General features: G+C 36.8%; 1 protein-coding gene across 5 annotated transcripts in view; it reads left to right on the forward strand.

Moving 5' to 3' along the window:
* Positions 1-18875, forward strand: part of GRM8 (glutamate metabotropic receptor 8) — a 794344-nt gene extending 775469 nt beyond the window's left edge. For 4 of the 5 annotated variants that reach the window (XM_060305370.1, XM_060305366.1, XM_060305368.1 and 1 more), the window contains exons 10-11: positions 11576-11822; positions 18174-18874. In XM_060305370.1, coding sequence (XP_060161353.1) covers positions 11576-11822; positions 18174-18223 — 297 coding nt within the window. In that variant the 3' untranslated portion in view covers positions 18224-18874. Of the gene's footprint in view, positions 1-11575; positions 11878-18173 lie in introns of all 5 variants that reach the window. The other variant, XM_060305367.1, reaches the window with a different exon arrangement.
* The last annotated feature ends 485 nt before the right edge of the window (positions 18876-19360 follow it).

Below are 19360 nucleotides of genomic sequence, written 5' to 3' on the forward strand. Positions count from 1 at the left end.
TCTGAATGTAGGGAATCCTTGTCCCTTCTGGTGGTCAGTGGTTCTGTTGGGTACTCCTCTCCTCTGGCCAGTGCAAACCTGGTGCTAAGTATCTTCATTTAAAAAGATGAACTTATCAATCTCTTTACGTCTGTATTTCCAGCTAGATGATTCTGTTAAGTTCAACAATATATAGTTCTAAGAAAGAGCTTCTCCAGGATCCACAATGAGATTTCTTTTCTTCTTTTTTGGATTTTTTTTTTTTAATGAGGAAAGTAGCTGATGGATAACAGCAATCTAAAGAAATCCTCTGAGTTCTCAATTAAACATTAATTCAGGTGTTTTAATTGAGACTCTGTTATTTTTAAGAAATCTGGCCCAACTCTATTAGAAAAGGATGATTTTCTGACTTGGTAAGGATTCAAGTCATATTAACCCTGCTCTTTCACATCTCTGTATATCTATGGGAGCCATATGGTGTGTGCTAAAGATATGAGCTTTTAAGTCAGACAAACTTCAGTTTAAACCTCCACTTTATCCTCATGAGTTGTGTGACTCTGAAAATATTGTTTAAGTTCTCCAGAATGGACCCATTCCTAACTTACAGGATTACTGTGAAGGGTTAATGTCCATAAAATGTTTGGCAGTAATGATGATACCTGATCCTCAATAACATTAATCTAGTTTTTCATAGTTCTGGACACTAGAAATCTGACATCAAGGTATTGACAGTGTTGGTTTCTTTTGAGGCCTCTGTCATTGGCTTTTAGATGTCCACGTTCCCTCTGCGTGGTCCTCACAGGGTCTTTTTTTGTGTACACACATCTCTGGTGTGACTTTGTGAGTCCTAACCTCCTCTTCTTATAAGGACAACAGTTAGATTGGATTAGAGCCCACCCTAAAGACCTCATTTCAACTTAATTATCTACATAAAGACCCTATGTCCAAATACAGTCACATTCTGAGGTACTAAGGGCTAGAAATTGGACGTGTGAATTGGGGTGGAGGGAGGGACCACAATTCAGCCCATAATACCATTACTCTTGTTCTTCCTGCATTAAGTAATAACACCAGGAAAAAATTAGTATTTATACAACATCTTATGCCTCCACAAAAGTACCTGCACTGAGGTACTGCTTTAATTCTTTTGGCTTTAGAAAGTGTTGTATAGGAAGTATCCAGTTGAACAATGATTCAGTACCTTTTCAAAAACTATGGTTGAAACTATTTCCATAATGTTACCAATTTCCTTTAATAATACAACCTACATAATAACTGTCTCCTGAAATTTAAATTCCAGCAAACCTTCTGTCTTCAGACAGTGATAACTATAGATAGATGATAGATAGATAGATAGATAAATAGATAGATAGATATACAGATCTTCCTCAACTAACTATGGGGTTACGGCCCCATAAACCCATCATAAGTTGAAAATATTGTAAGTCAAAATGCATTTAATACACCTAACCTACCAAACATCATAACACATACATTAGCCCACAGTTGGGCAAAATCTTCTAACACAAAGCGTATTTTATAATAAAGTGTTAAATATCTTATGTAATGTATTGAATACAGTACTGAAAGTGAAACAGAGAATGGTTGTGTGGGTACAGAATGGCTGTAAGTGTATTGGCTGTTTACCTTCCTGATTGCGTGGATGACCCGGAGCTGTGGCAAGGTCATTGCCCAGCATCACAAGAGAGTGTCCATACCACATAACACTAGCCCTGGGCAAGATCAAATTTCAAAATTTGAAGGATGGCTTCTACTTATTGAGTAGCACTTTTTCACGATCACAAAGTCAAAAAATTCCAAATCAAACCATCCTAAGTTGGGGACCGTCTGTGTGTGTGTGTGTGTGTGTGTGTGTGTGTGTGTGTGTGTGTGTGTGTACAAACCATCCTAAGTTGGGGACCGTCTGTGTGTGTGTGTGTGTGTAATTACACAGTTCTTAGATAAATTTTGTTCTTGTAATAATTGTTTCTTCTCCTTTTTTTATTTCTAAAAAAATTTTAACTTTTATTTGGTCTCTTCATGTAACTATTCTCTTTATTATATTTTGTATCTGTTCAAATAAATACTTTGAAAATTATAATAATTAAAGGTATCTCCATTATTCTTATTCTTAGTTTTGACCATACTGTTGAAAAATGATAAAGGGCTAAAAGGTGGCATGGAAGCAGGAATCCATGGAGGGAAACATGGAGGAAAAATAACACGTAAAGGAGGAACTGATAAGCAGTCAACAGCAGATGTTTCATATTCATTTGCATACGTCACGGTCGAAAACATGGCACCATTGTGTGAAACACTGTTTTTATTATGTTTCTATAAATAATACGGAGGATAATTGAAAACTGAAGACTACATTTTATTTAATAATGCCCTACTTTGAAACACCTACTTTAAGAAATGTCTATGGGGCTTTAATAGAAAATTTATTTCCTGGTCCAAATATTAAATATCATGTATATTTAATTATAAATACTCATTATAAATCTAATATCTGTCCCACCATATTTAGAGGATCTTGAGCTTCCTTACACTTGTCCCTTCCTACCCTCAGCAGAGCTGATAGTTCACTTATTGGTGTATGCTTTATTATTCTCTGAAGCTGGTTTCCACCATTCTCAATAGGTCCAAGGTTAAGGATTCAGACCTCACATGTGAACCAGCCCAGTTCTGCATCCATAGTCTTCGCCCTTTGGTTTGACTCTTCATTTTGCTAACATGTGTCCTGGCTAAAAGGGGCCAAAAGGGAGACAGCAAATGGATCAGAGCAAACCCGTCTCCATCTCCACTAATGAAAACACAACGTAATGTCTCTGACCTGCCGATGGGTCAGCAACCCTACAATTTCTACCTGACACGAGGGACACTCAGGATTGTGAGTTTTTTCCAGAATGATACTAGACTATGACATTTTGAATGTGTTTCCTATAAGCATAAAATATATTTCCTTATGAACAAATATTTTGTGCCTATAGTTCTATGTGTGCACGTTCCTTATCAAAAAGGCTAAAAAAGGTGTGGCTGATGTTGAGAGAGCAGTACCGTTATGTCTTTACTGTGTGAGGAATGGAGGAGGATTCAGAGAGAGTAAAATCAAGGCTAATTAATAACAGCAATAGCTGCTGTTGATGATTACTGTATGCCAGGTGCTGTGACAACATTTGACATACATTGCCTCCTTAAATTCATTTAGTTAAGTCTATGGACGTTTATAAATAGTGTGAGTGCCTTATCCTCAGTTGTACATTTCTTAAGTGGGGGAGGGATGCAGGGCAGAGCCCAGAGCTCTCATGTTCCCAAGTGGAGGCCACTGACTTTTAATTGTCATATTTATAGTTTAAAAGGTCATCATGTTGGGAATTCCCTGTTGGTCCAGTGGTTAAGACTCCTCGCTTCCACTGCAGGGGGCGTGGGTTTGATCCCTGGTCCGGGAACCAAGATCCCACATGCCGTGCGGCAAGGCCAAAGAAAATGATCATCATGTTTATCTATCCAGGAGTTTCTGTCCCAGCCTGGGTATTGATTTGAAGGGGTATGGGGTCCTCAAATTTTCATAGACTGTCTAGCTTTAGAATCTGATTTATTGTTTTCCTCTTGAAACTACATGGGTTATTTCCTTTAAATGTCAAATTCAAGAGTAAGGATCCACACTGCCTCAAAGACCAGAAAATTCACGTATTCAGGCAATGTTCTAGGTGTTGAGTTTATAGCAGTGAACAAAACAGGTAAAAATCCCTGGACTCATGGAATTTTTATTCTAGTTAAGGGAAAGAGACAATATATAAATTAGTAAAATATATAGACTTTTATGCTAGAAAATAGATGCTGAGGAGTGAAATAAAGCTGGGGAAATAAATGCAGGTGGAGGGATGGGGGGTACAATTTTTAATTTCATGTTTAGGAAAGGGTGTCATTGAGAAAGAACCATTCAGAAAGGAACACTTCCTGAACGAAGTGAAGGGTCAGTTCATCAAATATAAAAGCCCCAAAGCAGAAGCATGCTTGGTATCTTCTAAGATTAGCCAGGAGGCCAGTGTGATGAGAAGAGAATGAATGAGGGCAAGAGTAAAGCCAGATCAGTTCAGAGGACCTTGTAGGCCATTATAGGGACAGCATCAATGTGAAGTCATTGTAGAGTTTTGAGGGTAGGGGTGACTGAACCCAATTAATGAATAATGGGATTAAATTCTAGCTACCTGTGTTAAAAATCAATCAGATGATCAGATAGAAGAGAATAAGAGCAGAAGAGGAGAAACGTATAGATGTCAACGGGACATCTATAGTGAAAATCCAAATAAGAGATGATGTTGGCTAGGACCGATGCAGTACCAGTGGGGGAAGTGGAAAATGACATATATGAACAAATTTTGGAAGTAGAGTCAACAGGATTCAGTCACAGATAGAGCGTAAGAGAAGAGTCAAGGACAATTTCTATTTGTTTTCATCCCAACAACGGGAAAGATGGACTAAAGACAAGGAAGACCACTGGAAGAAGAAGTTTAGGAATGAAGATGGGATTCAGGTGCTTGTTAGTTTTGGATCGTATATGTCAGACATCTAAGGGGAGCTACCCAGAAGGCAACTGAGTTTCCTGAGGGAGGCCTGGAATTAGTCAGCATATAGTTTTTAAGGCAGGGCTACCTACATAACTTGTGAGGCCCAATGAAAAATGAAAATGTAGGCTTCCTTATTCAAAAATTATTGAGAATTTCAAAACCCTGACAGAAGAACATTAAACCAAGCGTGAGGCCTTTCTGAGTGAAGGAGCCTGTGTACAGGCAGTGCGCCCAGAAAGCTGGTCCTGCTTTAAGGCCATAAATCTGAATGTTATCATCAAGAGAGTAATGTGGCCAGATAGATAGATAGATAGATAGATAGATAGGCAGATAGATATCCAAGGACTGAGTTCTGGGATACTTCAAGGTAAAGACGTTAGAAAGAATGAGGAGGACCCCTCAGAACTGACTGAGAAGGAGAAGCCAGCAAGGTATTTGAACTCGACAAAACAGAAACAATAATAAAATGTTTGATATGGACTTGGGATGGTTCATTAGTATCCAGGCTCATCCAAAGAGCTGGTGGGGGTGCTGTGTGTTATCGCCTCTGGTGTCCCATTGCAAGGGGAGTTTTATTAGCTTGGATTGTTTCATGATAGGTTGATTTGAGGCTTTTACTACCCACAGGGCAACTCCAGAGTTTCTTTGTAAACTTCTCCATCTTAAAAAAAAAATTGTTTTAATCACTTCTAGTAATTAATGAGATTTTGAAATCCATTGGCTGAAGCCCTTCTGAAAAGCAGAAGATCCACTTGTGGAGGCAGGTGACACTTTGGCGGACACACAGATGAGGGAATAGATAACAGAAGTAGAGAAAGGCAAAGGCAGGCTTTAAGTGTAAACGTAGGTTTCTCACTGGTCAGACTGTGTGAAGCAGACAAACGGGACCTGGCTGACTGCAGCAAAAAGTGAGATGAAACCATCCAGGGCAAGGCAGACAGGAATAAATCATCTGTTTCTTATCACATGGCACAAATCCGTCTGGGGTGTTAGGTTTCTTAACAGGTTACATTGGTTACACAGGGGTTGAAAACTCACCAGCTTGGATATCTGTGGAGTTCTGTGTGCAGGCAGCTGGTTGAAAGTAAGACTGACCTTTCTCCTGGAGTAATATAATCTCCTCCCTCCTTACCCTTCCTAGAGTCTTTAGTGATTCCAGGCCAGGACCTACGTCCAGTAGACCCTGGATGTGCACAAATGACTCCTGCAGAGAATGAAGAGGAAGCTGTAATGGTCCCAGAAAAGATGTCATGTTAATATGCTCCACTGTGCCATCTCCTCCCTGGCTTAGCCAGAGATCATTTCCGTCTGCTTCACTGCATGTGACTGCTTCAGCCTCAAAATGTCCAGCGGCTGTGGAGGCAGAGGAAGTGACAGGCTATCAATGGACATAATAGAAAAGATGCTCCTCTTCCTCTAGGTACTAATATTTTGGAGTGACAAGGGGCAGAGGGTGGGGCATAAAAGAAGGATGGAAAAAAGAAGGTTACATTAATATATCCAGTACCACTGTCAGCATCTCTCAGTGGATTTATGTTGGTTACAGGGAGTTAATATAGTTTCCTCCTAATATAGTTACAGCATTCTGGTGAACTGTAACTTTGATACAGAGAACCAGTGCACTATGCTATTCCCTATCAGCAAATAGGAGTTGACTTTTGGGCAAAATCTTATTCTGCCTACTTTGAAGTAAGATTACAAAAGCATTTTCCTTGACATCATATAGTGAGAGCAGGGCTGTCAGCTCTTCACTAAACTGTCAACTTTGGATAACTGGCTCATAGGCCCCTCTCTTATTCTATATACCTGGAAGGACGCTTTGTTGGCAGCCTTTTAGATTCAAAGTTGTAGGGAAAATAATCTTTGTTGAGCTACTACTGTTTTGCACCTTTGAGACATTTTATAAAGATTATGTCATTCCACCTATAACCCTTCTATGAGAAAAGTATTATTTTTGCCCATTTCATAGGTAATAAATTAAAGGTCAGAGAGGAAAATAAGATCTCACAACTGTTCAATTGCCAGGGAAGTTTTATTAGAGTTCAGATTGTCACCTGGTGGGTCGACTAGGGGCTTTTTACCATCCACAAGGCAACTCCAGAATTTCTCTGTAAACTTCTTTATCTTTAAAAAGAATTTTAAGTGGCGGTGCTGGAATTCAAGCTCAGGTCTGCTTGAACATGTTTCTTCCTTATATGGTTCAAGTAATTAGAATATTCAACAGGTATAAAAAATCCATGCGTTTTTTGGAAACAAGTGCTCATTTTCAATCTTTTAATATAATCTTTCCATTTCTTCTTAAATATGGGAGATACTGAAAATCCTGTAATCCATGATGCTAAGAAATTAACTTATCTAGAAGGACAGTAGGTGGCATTTCATTTCTTTGCTTATTTTGCTCTTACTGCTTTCATTGAGGTTATAATATATACGAAATTTTTATTTCATTAAATATTCAAAGAGGAAGTTCAAAAACTCAGTCTACTCACAGTCTGAAGTCCTGTAACAAAGCCTTGGCCACTATAAGGTTTTAGATTTTAGGGTATGATTTTTGTATAGATGCTTTTTATATATTAAACCCACATTAAAATTTTTCAGAAGCTGTTGTAAGAGAGCACATAAGATCTGTAATTTGCAATCACAGTGTCTAATGGAGGGCTTGGAACACTAAGCATAGTACTGTTTAATCCTAATGTCTATGTTTATTATATCTTCTTTTGAGTTGGCTTGCTAAGAGGATAGACTACAGTAATATATTTAACGTGGAAACTAGCATTCCAGAATCTTCTTCATGCTTAATATTTAACAAAATCAAGTTTACTATATATTACAGAAATTATTCTGAATAAGGGGAGAAAATTATCACTTACATTTATGGTAGTGGATAAAATTTATAAGATTTTCAAACTAGAAAGGTATTTATGAATTATCTGGACTAGTATTATATGTTTTAGCAAGACCAACAGGTTAAGACATATAAAAAGAACCCAGCTAATCAATGTGGATGTTCCCATCATTTCATGGCTATACCTCTGGAGGGTTTTTTTTTTTGCAGTACACGGGCCTCTCACTGCTGTGGCCTCTCCCGTTGCGGAGCACAGGCTCCAGACGCGCAGGCTCAGCGGCCATGGCTCACGGGCACAGCCGCTCCGCGGCAGGTGGGATCTTCCCGGACCGGGGCATGAACCCGTGTCCTCTGCATCAGCAGGCGGACTCTCAACCACTGCGCCACCAGTGAAGCCCTTGTTTGGTTTTTGTTTGTTTTTTAAGTTAAAGTGACTTGGCTGGGTCTGGCTGGGACAAAACTGATGGTTCCCTATTTGAGTGGCTTTGGAATATTTATGTGTGGTTTGCATTTGGCTCTATCCTTTCCTTATCATTACATCCTTTCTCTGCAGCCCATTTTCTGCACAGCCTTTCTGCAGCAATGCTAGCTGGAGAATAAGTAGGAATTCAAAGAGGATTAACTATTGTATAAGAAGCTTATGAGTATTCATAATAATAAGTTGCTTAAAACTAGGTGGCAAAACTTAGGGAGGTTCGTGTGGTTTAAAGGCACATATTCACATTTTATCAGGACCTTCTTAATTGCAGCAGATTAGTTCTCTCAAATTTAACATGAGTTTTCACTCGTTGGCAGGTAGCCTGAGAGGTCATGGCATGTAGTAATTTATCACTTTGCCGAGGGACGTATCTGAATCACGTCTCTACTGAGGATGGTACACATGAGCCCAACCTAGAATCTGGATTCATACCTCATCTCTTTGTGTTTCTTACTTAAAATGTCATCAACCCTGATGTCCATTTGACAGAGTGGAAAATTATGGAAAGCATATTCTGTATGATTTGTGTAAATTAAGGGTTTCTTGAAGGTCTTCATATACTTAAAAATAATGAGTGGTATCTGAGTAATTATTGTGTGATTTCTTAGAGGTATATAAGAAGAAATGTAGATTACAGACGCTAGGGAAGTTTATACCCTGGTTGTGCATTTTTTATGAATTATTACAAAGTTCATATAAATTGTTATAATCACATAGTTATACATTAGCAAGTGCTCCATTGTATTTATTTTTTAATGCACTAGTGCTTAGAAGTAAAATCAGGACATTATAATCAGGATTTATCATGGAGGACTTCCTGGAGAAGGTGAACTTTGAAACAAATCGATCCTAAATATCACCTTGTTGAAGGGTGTTCCCATACTCATGATAGGGTCTTAAGCAAAGGACAGCCTTAGTGGTAGATAAATTGAACAGTAAACTCAGTAATCCACAGGATATGATTTTTCAGACAAGGACAGTCTTTTTACTAGTGCCTGAAGTTCTCTTCATGTTTCAGACAGTTTCTCACCTCAAGGCTTTGTCATCTGTTAAGAGAAACAGTCTCCCCTAGGAAAAGGAAGCCATAAGGCTGATTCAGACATTTACTCTTGAAGGTAAATATATTTCGAGTCTTTATTAAAAAGGACACAATTAATTTGGGGATTGCTGGATGCAATCTGACAACTTTACATTTTCAGAGGTATCATTAGAATGAACAGACATTAATGTAGAAACAATAAATGCTGGAGAGGGTGTGGAGAAAAGGGAACCCTCTTGCACTGTTGGTGGGAATGTAAATTGATACAGCCACTGTGGAGAACAGTATGAAGGTTCCTTAAAAAACTACAAATAGAACTACCATATGACCCAGCAATCCCACTACTGGGCATATACCCTGAGAAAACCATAATTCCAAAAGAGTCATGTACCAAAATGTTCATTGCAGCTCTATTTACAATAGCCCAGAGATGGAAACAACCTAAGTGCCCATCATCGGATGAATGGATAAAGAAGATGTGGCACATATATACAATGGAATATTACTCAGCCATAAAAGGAAACGAAATTCAGCTATTTGTAATGAGGTGGATAGACCTAGAGTTTGTAATACAGAGTGAAGTAAGTCAGAAAGAGAGAGACAAATACCGTATGCTAACACATATATATGGAATTTAAGAAAAAAAAATGTCATGAAGAACCTAGGGTAAGACAGGAATAAAGACACAGACCTACTAGAGAATGGACTTGAGGATATGGGGAGGGGGAAGGGTAAGCTGTGACAAAGTGAGAGAGTGGCATGGACATACATATACTACCAAACGTAAGGTAGATAGCTAGTGGGAAGCAGCCGCATAGCACAGGGAGATCAGCTTGGTGCTTTGTGATCGCCTGGAGGGGTGGGATAGGGAGGGTGGGAGGGAGGGAGATGCAAGAGGGAAGAGATATGGGAACATATGTACATATATAACTGATTCATTTTGTTGTAAAGCAGAAACTAACACACCATTGTAAAGCAATTATACTCCAATAAAGATGTTTAAAAAAAACCCCACTATGCTGAGCAAAAGAAGCCTGAAAAAAAAAAAAATCATGGAGATGATAAAGGGATCCCTTCATCATCTTAAAACATGGCTACTTTGTAACCTCAGCATTCCAAGTTATTTGGGAGAAATTATATTTTCAGCTCAGGACATGAAAAATGTAAACAGATCAAAGGTTTTATTTTTAAAGAGGTGAAATATTCATACAATGGAATATTATTGACTCTTTAAATAAAAAGAAGGAAATCCTGCCATTTGTGACAACATGGATGAACCTGGAGGACATTATACTAAGTGAAATTAGTCAGATACAGAAAGACAAATACTGTATGATCTTACTTATGTGTGGAATCTAAAATAGTCAGACTCATAGAAGCAGAGAGCAGAATAGTGGTTACCAGGGGCAGGGGAAAGGGGAACTGGGGAGATATTGGTCAAAAGGTACAAACTTCCAGTTATGCAAGATGAATATGTGACTACAGTTAACAATAATGTATTGTTTACTTGAAATTTGTGAAGAGAGATCTTAAGCATTCTCACCACAAAAGAATAAAATAAAATAAAATAAAAGAAAAGAATGAAAGAAATAAAATGGTTACTATGTGATGGATATGTTAATTAACTTGATTGAGATGATCATTTCATAATATATGTTTATCAAAACATCAAGTTTTGATAAAACCTTAAATATGTACAATTTCTATTCTTTGATTATACCTCAATAACACTGGGAAGAAAAAAGATTAAAATACTGTCATGTTTGTTTTCATAACATAATGAAAAGAGCTAAAGCACTGATTTTAGGTTTGACTTTTTCAGTTCATTAACCTCTAGATTGCAGGAAGAAAAATCTTCCAGAGAGACTTCTCTTTGTAAGTACCAGAGCAGTCAATTTCAGTGAAACAAGGATAAGGAATGAGCACAGGGGGAGAATTTTTCAAAATGCAGATGTCAGGACCCATCCCCAAAGGGCATATTTCAGTCTTGGAAGGAGGAAGTCTTATATGTATTTTCTAAAAGCACCCACATTTATTTTGATCTGATGCAATCATCTAGAAACCCTCTGGAATTATCCTTAGGAGGGCTATTAAAAAATATCAAGCCCTTATGGCATGCTTGTGATGTATCCAATTTGGAAGCTGGAATTAAGTAATTATGTGAAGATGCAAACACTCGCATTATCCAAGCAATGGTGTGCAATAGTGATGATCTGGACTATTTCACTCCCACTCTATTTCCACTATATATAATTTACCTTCTAGGTTAGGTTTACTGTTGAAAGAATAACATTTGATCTTGTGATACCTCCCTGAATAAGGTTTGTGTGACATAAAATGTTAGTCTTTTGCTAGATTGATTTTGCTCCCTTCCTTATATATGCTTAATTATAATCTAAAGAGGAAACTAAGCTCCATCAGCTTACTTGTTTGTTTTTGTTTGTTTTAAAAAATTGGGCTTCATAAACAATACAACTTTACCCACATTTGCAGGTGGGGATAAAGGAACGTTTCACTATAATTAAGGGCAGTTTTAATAAGTGCCTTCTAATGCACTGTTAGCAGAGAAGCTGGAATAATCTCAGAAAACGGTTATATTATTTGCTTTATCTTAGGTCAGGCTTACCAACATTGATTCTATGTTTTTTTTCCTTCTTCAGATGTACATCCAGACTACAACACTTACTGTCTCCATGAGTTTAAGTGCTTCGGTGTCTCTGGGCATGCTCTACATGCCCAAGGTTTATATTATAATTTTTCATCCAGAGCAGAATGTTCAAAAACGCAAGAGGAGCTTCAAAGCTGTGGTGACAGCTGCCACCATGCAAAGCAAACTGATCCAAAAAGGAAATGACAGACCAAATGGCGAGGTGAAAAGCGAACTCTGTGAGAGTCTTGAAACCAACAGTAAGTCATCCGTAGACTTTCCGATGGTCAAGAGTGGGAACACTTCCTGATAGATGTACGTTGAACATTCTTCTACTGGTCTTGGGGACTGTGCTACGTGGTTCCAGGGGCCTGGTGGTACTCGCACACCATGAGACCATCACAGCAGTTAGAACCATTTGGTTAGAACCAAACGATTTCAAGGCAAGTGGCTCCTCTCCAGAGCATGAACATAAACACGAAATCTCTTTTACAAAGTGTGACGCTCGAGTCTCTCTTTTGAGGCATTACAGAGCTTGAAGCTTGGAACTGTGCTCCATTTATAAAATTATCCTTTAGCTCTTAGGAACTACTCTCCAATCTTTTTCAGTTCAATACTGGTCGCTCTTTACAGAATTGATAGTTAACTAGTATTTATAAAGCATGCTACCAAAGATCTTACACAAATAAATGATACGTTATTCAGATATTTAGGGAAATGAGAAAACTAGCTAGCTAACATGTTAGGTTAAGTCATAGTCTATATTTGTTTCCCCAACGTGGTCCCCTTCTTTGGTTTCCCTTGATTTCCCTTCTTGGATATATTAAGATAATTAGAGCTCTCCTCTGAAAGCCTCATGACCCTGAAAACAGGACCCCTTCTACAGCCACCACTCCACTTTTCCTTTCCTCACCTATGATCTTCTCTAGACTCATCCCTGAAGAAGCACATAACAACATACTGGTACCAAACTAAGCCAGTAGAGTTTAACTGAGCTGTTCAAGTCCATCTTGGACTCTATGGAAGAGTAGCAAATAGACTGAAGTTATGTATTGCAAAATACCAGAAAGCTGAATACAGTGAAAAAAAATTATGTGTGTGTGTGTGTGTGTGTGTGTGTGTGTGTGTGTGTGTGTGTGTATAACCTATACATTACGAGATTCTGTATATGGTTCAATATAACACAGGCATTAAGGATAAAACCCTACGCAAAAATGCCCTCTTCCTCTCGGATTCTGCCAGGAGGCTGTATCTCCTTTTCTCTGTATCTCCTTTTCTCTGTACTTTTGACATGAAATACAGAAAAGACTGAGATGACTTTATCTGATTTAATTATTATAACAACTTATAGTCTTCACTAGATTCACAAACCTTCCCTTGCATCAAGAGTTCCAGATGAACACTGTCTACTCTAATGCCCCACATGCAGAACTATCCTTAGAAGATAAGTATGGATTAATTAAACCAATTGGCTTCAGTTACTATCAGACTTCTTGGAATGACTGGCCAGGTCCTCTAGGAAGATGACCTTCAGCTCGTAAATATCAAATTTAGTTACTTGTAGAGAAAGAAGCCTTTTAAGAATTTCACAGACATTCCCCACATATTCATTCTTCTGCAAACATGAAATCTTGAGGAAGTGCAAGAGGAGGCACAATAAGGATGGGTTTTGGTATCAAATGGTTACAATCATCTCTGATTATAGATAAGCAATTGACTAATGGTGGGGCTATCTGGGCTCCTAGCAAAGGTTGTGCTGTAACTACTCTCAAAGGCATCAGTGTAGAATGCTTGTGATTTCAGGGCAGAATTTTATTTGTTTCTTCTGCCTTGAAATCATCAGTGCAGGAAGTTAAAACCTAATGTAGGATGCCAATAAACTACTTTTGGCCAGTGATACACTTTGAACACTGGTACTTCTCAGTATGACTCACCAGAGTCTATAGTTGTACTTGGTTTTTAGCAGCAATCCAGAAAACCTTATATAATATGGTTGCACATGGAAACAACCAAATGTACACTGAAATAAATACCAGTTATCCTGGACTCACCTCTGAAATGTGGTAAGGAAAAAAATTAATAAACTTTTTCCACCGCTTTAAAAAATAAGTTAGTTCCCTGAAGGGAAAATGTGCTGTATTGACAAAGACTAATCCCATGCTATAGAAATAAGTCTCATACATTTTGTTTTCCTTTTATTATTTTCTGTTGCTGTTGAAATGGAAATTTCATAGCATGTGTACGTTTCCCTCTTTTCTCTGAAAATAAGAATGAAAGATTACAAATGTGAAGGCTGTATGATGGCTAAGCCTGTAATATTTTGGAGGAGTTGAATGCTCACCTTTGGAAGGTAAAAGAAAGTTAAGAAGGTGAATCAAGATAAAGTCAATTATGACCTCAAAGAAGGTTAAATTGTACTTCGGGGATTTTACTGTACTATTCATCTTTTACAGGAGTGGTTTGGGTTGAATAAATTAGGCTCAGATGAAGTGATTACAGTTTACACATTCAGGAGAGACAGAGTAGGAAATCCTCACACATCCTTCTGCAATCCCACTCCTCGTAACAGTTGTTAACCTTTGTTCACTTAAGGACTAGCTACAATGTACCCCTTGTGTGCTTGTTCCCTTTACCAAATGCACCAGTGGTTTGAATGGAAAAAGTAAAAAGTCTTCCAAAATCACAAACTCTCTAAAACTACCAAAAACTTGAAGAGCCTAAATGCAATATTTTTCTTCTAAAAGTGTGTCTTATGTCTTTAGAAGTATAATTGAATATTGGAAAGCTTTTGCCATTCAACTCTCTGTAACTAGTACCTTGCCTCCTCAGATTTAAAATACCTCCTTTCAAAACCGGTGGAGCCTATTCTCAATCAAACCAGGACTAGTTAATCCACTGGAACAGTGTCCATGTTGCCGCATCCTCATACTTTCTGTTACCAGACTTTTGATAAATCACCATTCCCACAATGACTTGACAGTGACGTACAGGACAGTGTTTTGTAAACTATAAACCACTATATAAAGGTAAATGTATCATTGCTCCCATGAAAATATAGATTGGTTTGTGAGTAACAAAAAAAAAGACAAAATTCAAAAACTACGTTTTTAGCATCCCCTTTTTTAAAGATTTTTTTTTTTTTGATGTGGACCATTTTTTTTAAAGTCTTTGTCGAATTTGTTACAATATTGCTTCTGTTTTATGTTTTGGGTTTTTGGCCCCGAGGCATGTGGGATCTTAGCTCCCCGACCAGAGATCGAACCCACACTCCCTGCATTGGAAGGCGAAGTCTTAACCACTGGACCGCCAGGGAAGTCCCTCCCTTTTTTTAATATGTGGAGGATTTTGATAATTATGGCTACTATGCTACATTCAGGATTTGTTTTCTGACCAATTAATTGTATTTATGATATGCATGCAATGTTTTTCTTTCATAGCTATGGAGTTCTACAAGTCCATCATTCTTAGAAATTTCATCTTAAAGATAACTTGTTAATGCCAGAAATTCTGATCACATATTTAAGGAAAGCTTCTAATGGTACACAGAATAAATAAAAGCAATGTGAAGCTAGAAGGGAGACCAAATGACTCCATGTTAATGACTGAATTTGCAGAATACTACATTTCACACATAAAAAGGTCAAGTGTTGTTTCATACAAGTGTGGAAAGAGAGTTAGAAACAAAGTGGGTATATATGAATTTTATCAACGGTACCCAATTAACGAATGCTGTAACACGGTATTCCTTAAGCTCTATTCATGCATAATTCATGAAAACAGCTGCTTCTGGAGGTAGATCTCCTTTCTCTAGCTTATGAACACAGTGTGGTGTGCACCGGAAATTCATTGTTGCTGTATTCAAGCCTGATTTTCACATAAGCATATTCATCAGCAGAAGTATTACATTAGCTTATATGTACATCTCTGATCCCTTTTGTTCTGCAACGCTTCTGGGATAAAGGTAAAAGTATCACTGCTGCCATGAAAATATGCAGACATACCTCGTTCTACTGTGCTTCACTCTACTGCATTTCCCAGATACTGCATTTTTTTCAAAAGTGAGCATTTCTGGCAACCCTGCATTGTCAGATGATGGTTGGCATTTTTTAGCAATAAAGTATTTTTCTCTAATTTACGTATGTACATTGTGTTTTTAGACATAATGCTATCACACACTTAGACTACTGGATAGTGTAGACATAACTTTTATAGGCACTGAGAAACAAAAAAATTTCATGTGACTTGCTTTATTGTGATATTCACTGTATTGCAATGGTCTGGAACCTAACCCACAAAATCTAGATTGGTCTGTGATTAATAGAAAAGATAAGACTTAAAATTCAAAAATTCTATTATTTTAGCATCCATCTTTCTTTCTTCTTGGAAGAAAAAAAGAAAAGGGAAGATTCTTGCAAGATATCTGCCATTCACATCGTTTCAGTGTTGACTAAATTATGTTTCCAAAGCCTTACATCCTTTTTCTAATCAGAAAAATTAAGATTACTTTCTTTCTGTAAATTATAGTCTTAGTTCTCAATAGAATTCTACATCTTTTTCCCTGGAGGTTACTTCTAAGAGTTCAAACAATGAAATAATTTCTAAAGAGCTTTAGAGTCTTGAAGTTGGAATGATCCTTGAAGATTAACATCTGAATATCATCTTCGTTAAGGTCTTTAGGCTCTTGTTCCTCTGTTACAACCATAATTTTTCTTTCTAGCTATCTGCAAATTTGGTAGATATTTCTCACATTTTTAGTTACTGTTAAATATACTGAATAGGGCAGGAAGTTGAGCAATCTTTTAAAGGGTCGTTTTTCTAACTCATAATTTTTCTCCATCTTGTCTACAAAGATCATATGAAAGTCTTTCAAAAGCATAGTTGAAGCACAGATTTCATTTTCTTAGAATACATTTAGAGGCATAAGAGAGCATTATATAAATTAGAAATAAAAAATAAAGACCATAAAAATCACTGTGTTTCACTTCACACCAAACCAAAGGTAACAGACACCCTACCTTTTAGAAGCATAAATAGAAAAGTAGCATTCCATATGGACTCTCTAAGACAACAGCCATTCCCCACAAATCTACTGTGCCTCCGTCCTCACAAAAACATAATGTTGTGGATTGTGGACCAGTGATGAAGCTGAGGCCCCATAACCTGGTTCAGTGACTTTTTTTCACTCATTTTGTAGAGAAGAGAATGCAATTTAAAACCAAGTCTATTGGTGTATAACAGAAACTAACACAGTAGTGTGACGCAATTGTACTCCAATAAAGATCTATTAAAAAAAAAAGTCTAAGATCTACTTCCTTTCCACTGTCCCTCAATAATAACCTAATGTGAGCAACATAGAAAGATAAGCAGATATGTCCCACCTGTTTTTGGCATGAAGCTCATAATATTCAATGAAATAAAAAACAGCAAAAACCTCTACAGCTAGCACTTCCTGGGCTCCCTGTATTAATTTTAGTGACTGTGGACTTTGTCTGATCCTGGTCTGTGGTAAGAACTTGTCTGGTCAATTACCAGTATTCATGTACACTACAATGGAATGAGTCTAACTGCCAATTATTTCGGAGAAGAAACTTTACAATTTCCTTATTCAATGTTCAAAAGTAAATTATTCTTTAAAAATCTGTTTCACCCTGAATTGGATTTATATAGTGAAATACATACGTTTTGCACTTTTTCTTCTTTCTTCTTATGCTTTTTCATTCCAGAGTTCCACTGAAAAAAATAAGATATCACTTTTGAATTTTAAAACAGATTTATTCCGTCACATCTTTCAAAAATACGAAGTAATTATTTGGATTTAGATTTGTATTTCTGGAAATTTAAGTATGAGTATACTTAAACTTAGAATATTTTCTAAGTTTAGACTTAGAAATATTTAGAATTAGAATATTTAGACTTAGAATAGACTTAGAATATTTTCTTGTTCATACTTTTCTAATAATCTTACAATAATGGGTTTAGTTCATGATAAGTTCCTTCTTTGAGTCTTTATTTATTTTTTAAACATCTCCATTTGTATCCTTTGGATGAAACCAGACCATAAATATGTGTTGGCAATACACATTGATATTGTACTGTGTTCACTTCTAGAGTCTAAAAGTACTATTTTTAAATGGAAGATATATTCATTCTCAAAGCATGACTAATTATAATGACTAACCCTTTCTTGGCCATCAAATCAGACTCAAAGAATTGAGGTCTTTAACGTGGGTTGTAAGAAAAAATTCTTTTTTCATTTTGCAGGATAGAGAATTTCATCTGTTCTTTCATTTTTTATATTGTAAATCTGTTAGTCAAAATGCACATTTAAATTGAATTTCACCTAAATATATTAAAGAACAGGGCATTCACATTTTTAGTTTTCTGCCAAATGTCTACACTATAAATGAGACTAGTGGTTTTATAGATTAAAAATTCTGCTGCATTTTTATTTCTACAATTGTTGAAATCCTACTACACTGTTTAAAATAATAAGTAACAGGTTGTAAAGACCACATGTCATAAAAAGTCATTGCAATATTTGAATTTTAAAATCATTTTAACAAACTAATTTATTATTCTGTACTATAATTTGTCTTAATTTGTCTTAACAGCTTCCTCTACCAAGACGACATATATCAGCTACAGCAATCATTCAATCTGAAACAGGGAAATGATACAATATGAAGAAATGTGGTATGCGATCTTAAACAATGAACGTGACACCACCAACACTCACTCCTGGAGATCTCTGTAGACTACAATCAAATCAATAGTCAATCTTGTAAGGAACAAAAAGTAGCCACAAGCCAAAAGTATCAATAACAGGGAGTGAAGAAACCCATTTTATATAATACAACCAATGAGTGTCAAGCTAAAGTATTGCTTACTCATGAGCAGTTAAAAAAAAAAATCACAAAAGGAAAACTAATGTTAGCTTGTGAAAAAAAAAATGCTGTTGAAATAAACCATGTCTGATGTTATTCTTGTAAGTATTTTTCTGTGATTGTGAGAACTCCCGTTCCTGTCCCACATTGTTCAACTTGTATAAGACAATGAGTCTGTTTCTTGTAATGGCTGACCAGATTGAAGCCCTGGGTTGTGCTAAAAAATAAATGCAATGGTCGACGCATGCAATTTTTTATACAAATAATTTATTTCTAATAATAAAGGAATGTTTTGCAAATGTTGAGAGTTGTTTCGTTCCAGTTTTAAAGCCAGGGAAAATTCTTTCCAGTTGGCACTGCTGCTGTTATTTAACTGCTGCTGTAAAAGCCCTGGTGTGCCAAGAAACTACTATTTCCTCGAGGAATGTCTTTTTGTACGTTTGCGTGTATGTGAAGAACACGGTCTTTCATTTCTCTAAGAAAATATTATTTGTGTAAGATTTTTGTGAATATTTCAAGATTTATGTGGTAGCTTTTCATAGTAATTGCTTCTTTTATGAAGAATCAAGCAGTAGCTTGAGGTCAATTGCTTCAGGTATCGTAATTAACAAATGATGAGTTAAACTTGGGAGAATGTAATCTGAAAATCACCATCTAAAAGTATATCCAAGTGTCACTGAAATTCTCCTTTTCTAAGCTAAACATTTGCAAAAAGAAATATTCCAAGGTGTGTAATACTAACTTTTTCTCACCTGGGTCTAGTATGCACTGAAAGCAGTGAAGTAACGGGCCTTACCCAATACACTCCTTAAAGCACAGAATTAGCATATTTATTCCCTTGGCATCACTAAAGAAACCACAGTCCAGATAACATGTCAGAGCTTTCTTATTTTCCAAATGAAAACATTCATTGG

Source organism: Globicephala melas, chromosome 9 (assembly GCF_963455315.2).
Source record: "Globicephala melas chromosome 9, mGloMel1.2, whole genome shotgun sequence".
Classification (NCBI taxonomy): domain Eukaryota; kingdom Metazoa; phylum Chordata; class Mammalia; order Artiodactyla; family Delphinidae; genus Globicephala; species Globicephala melas.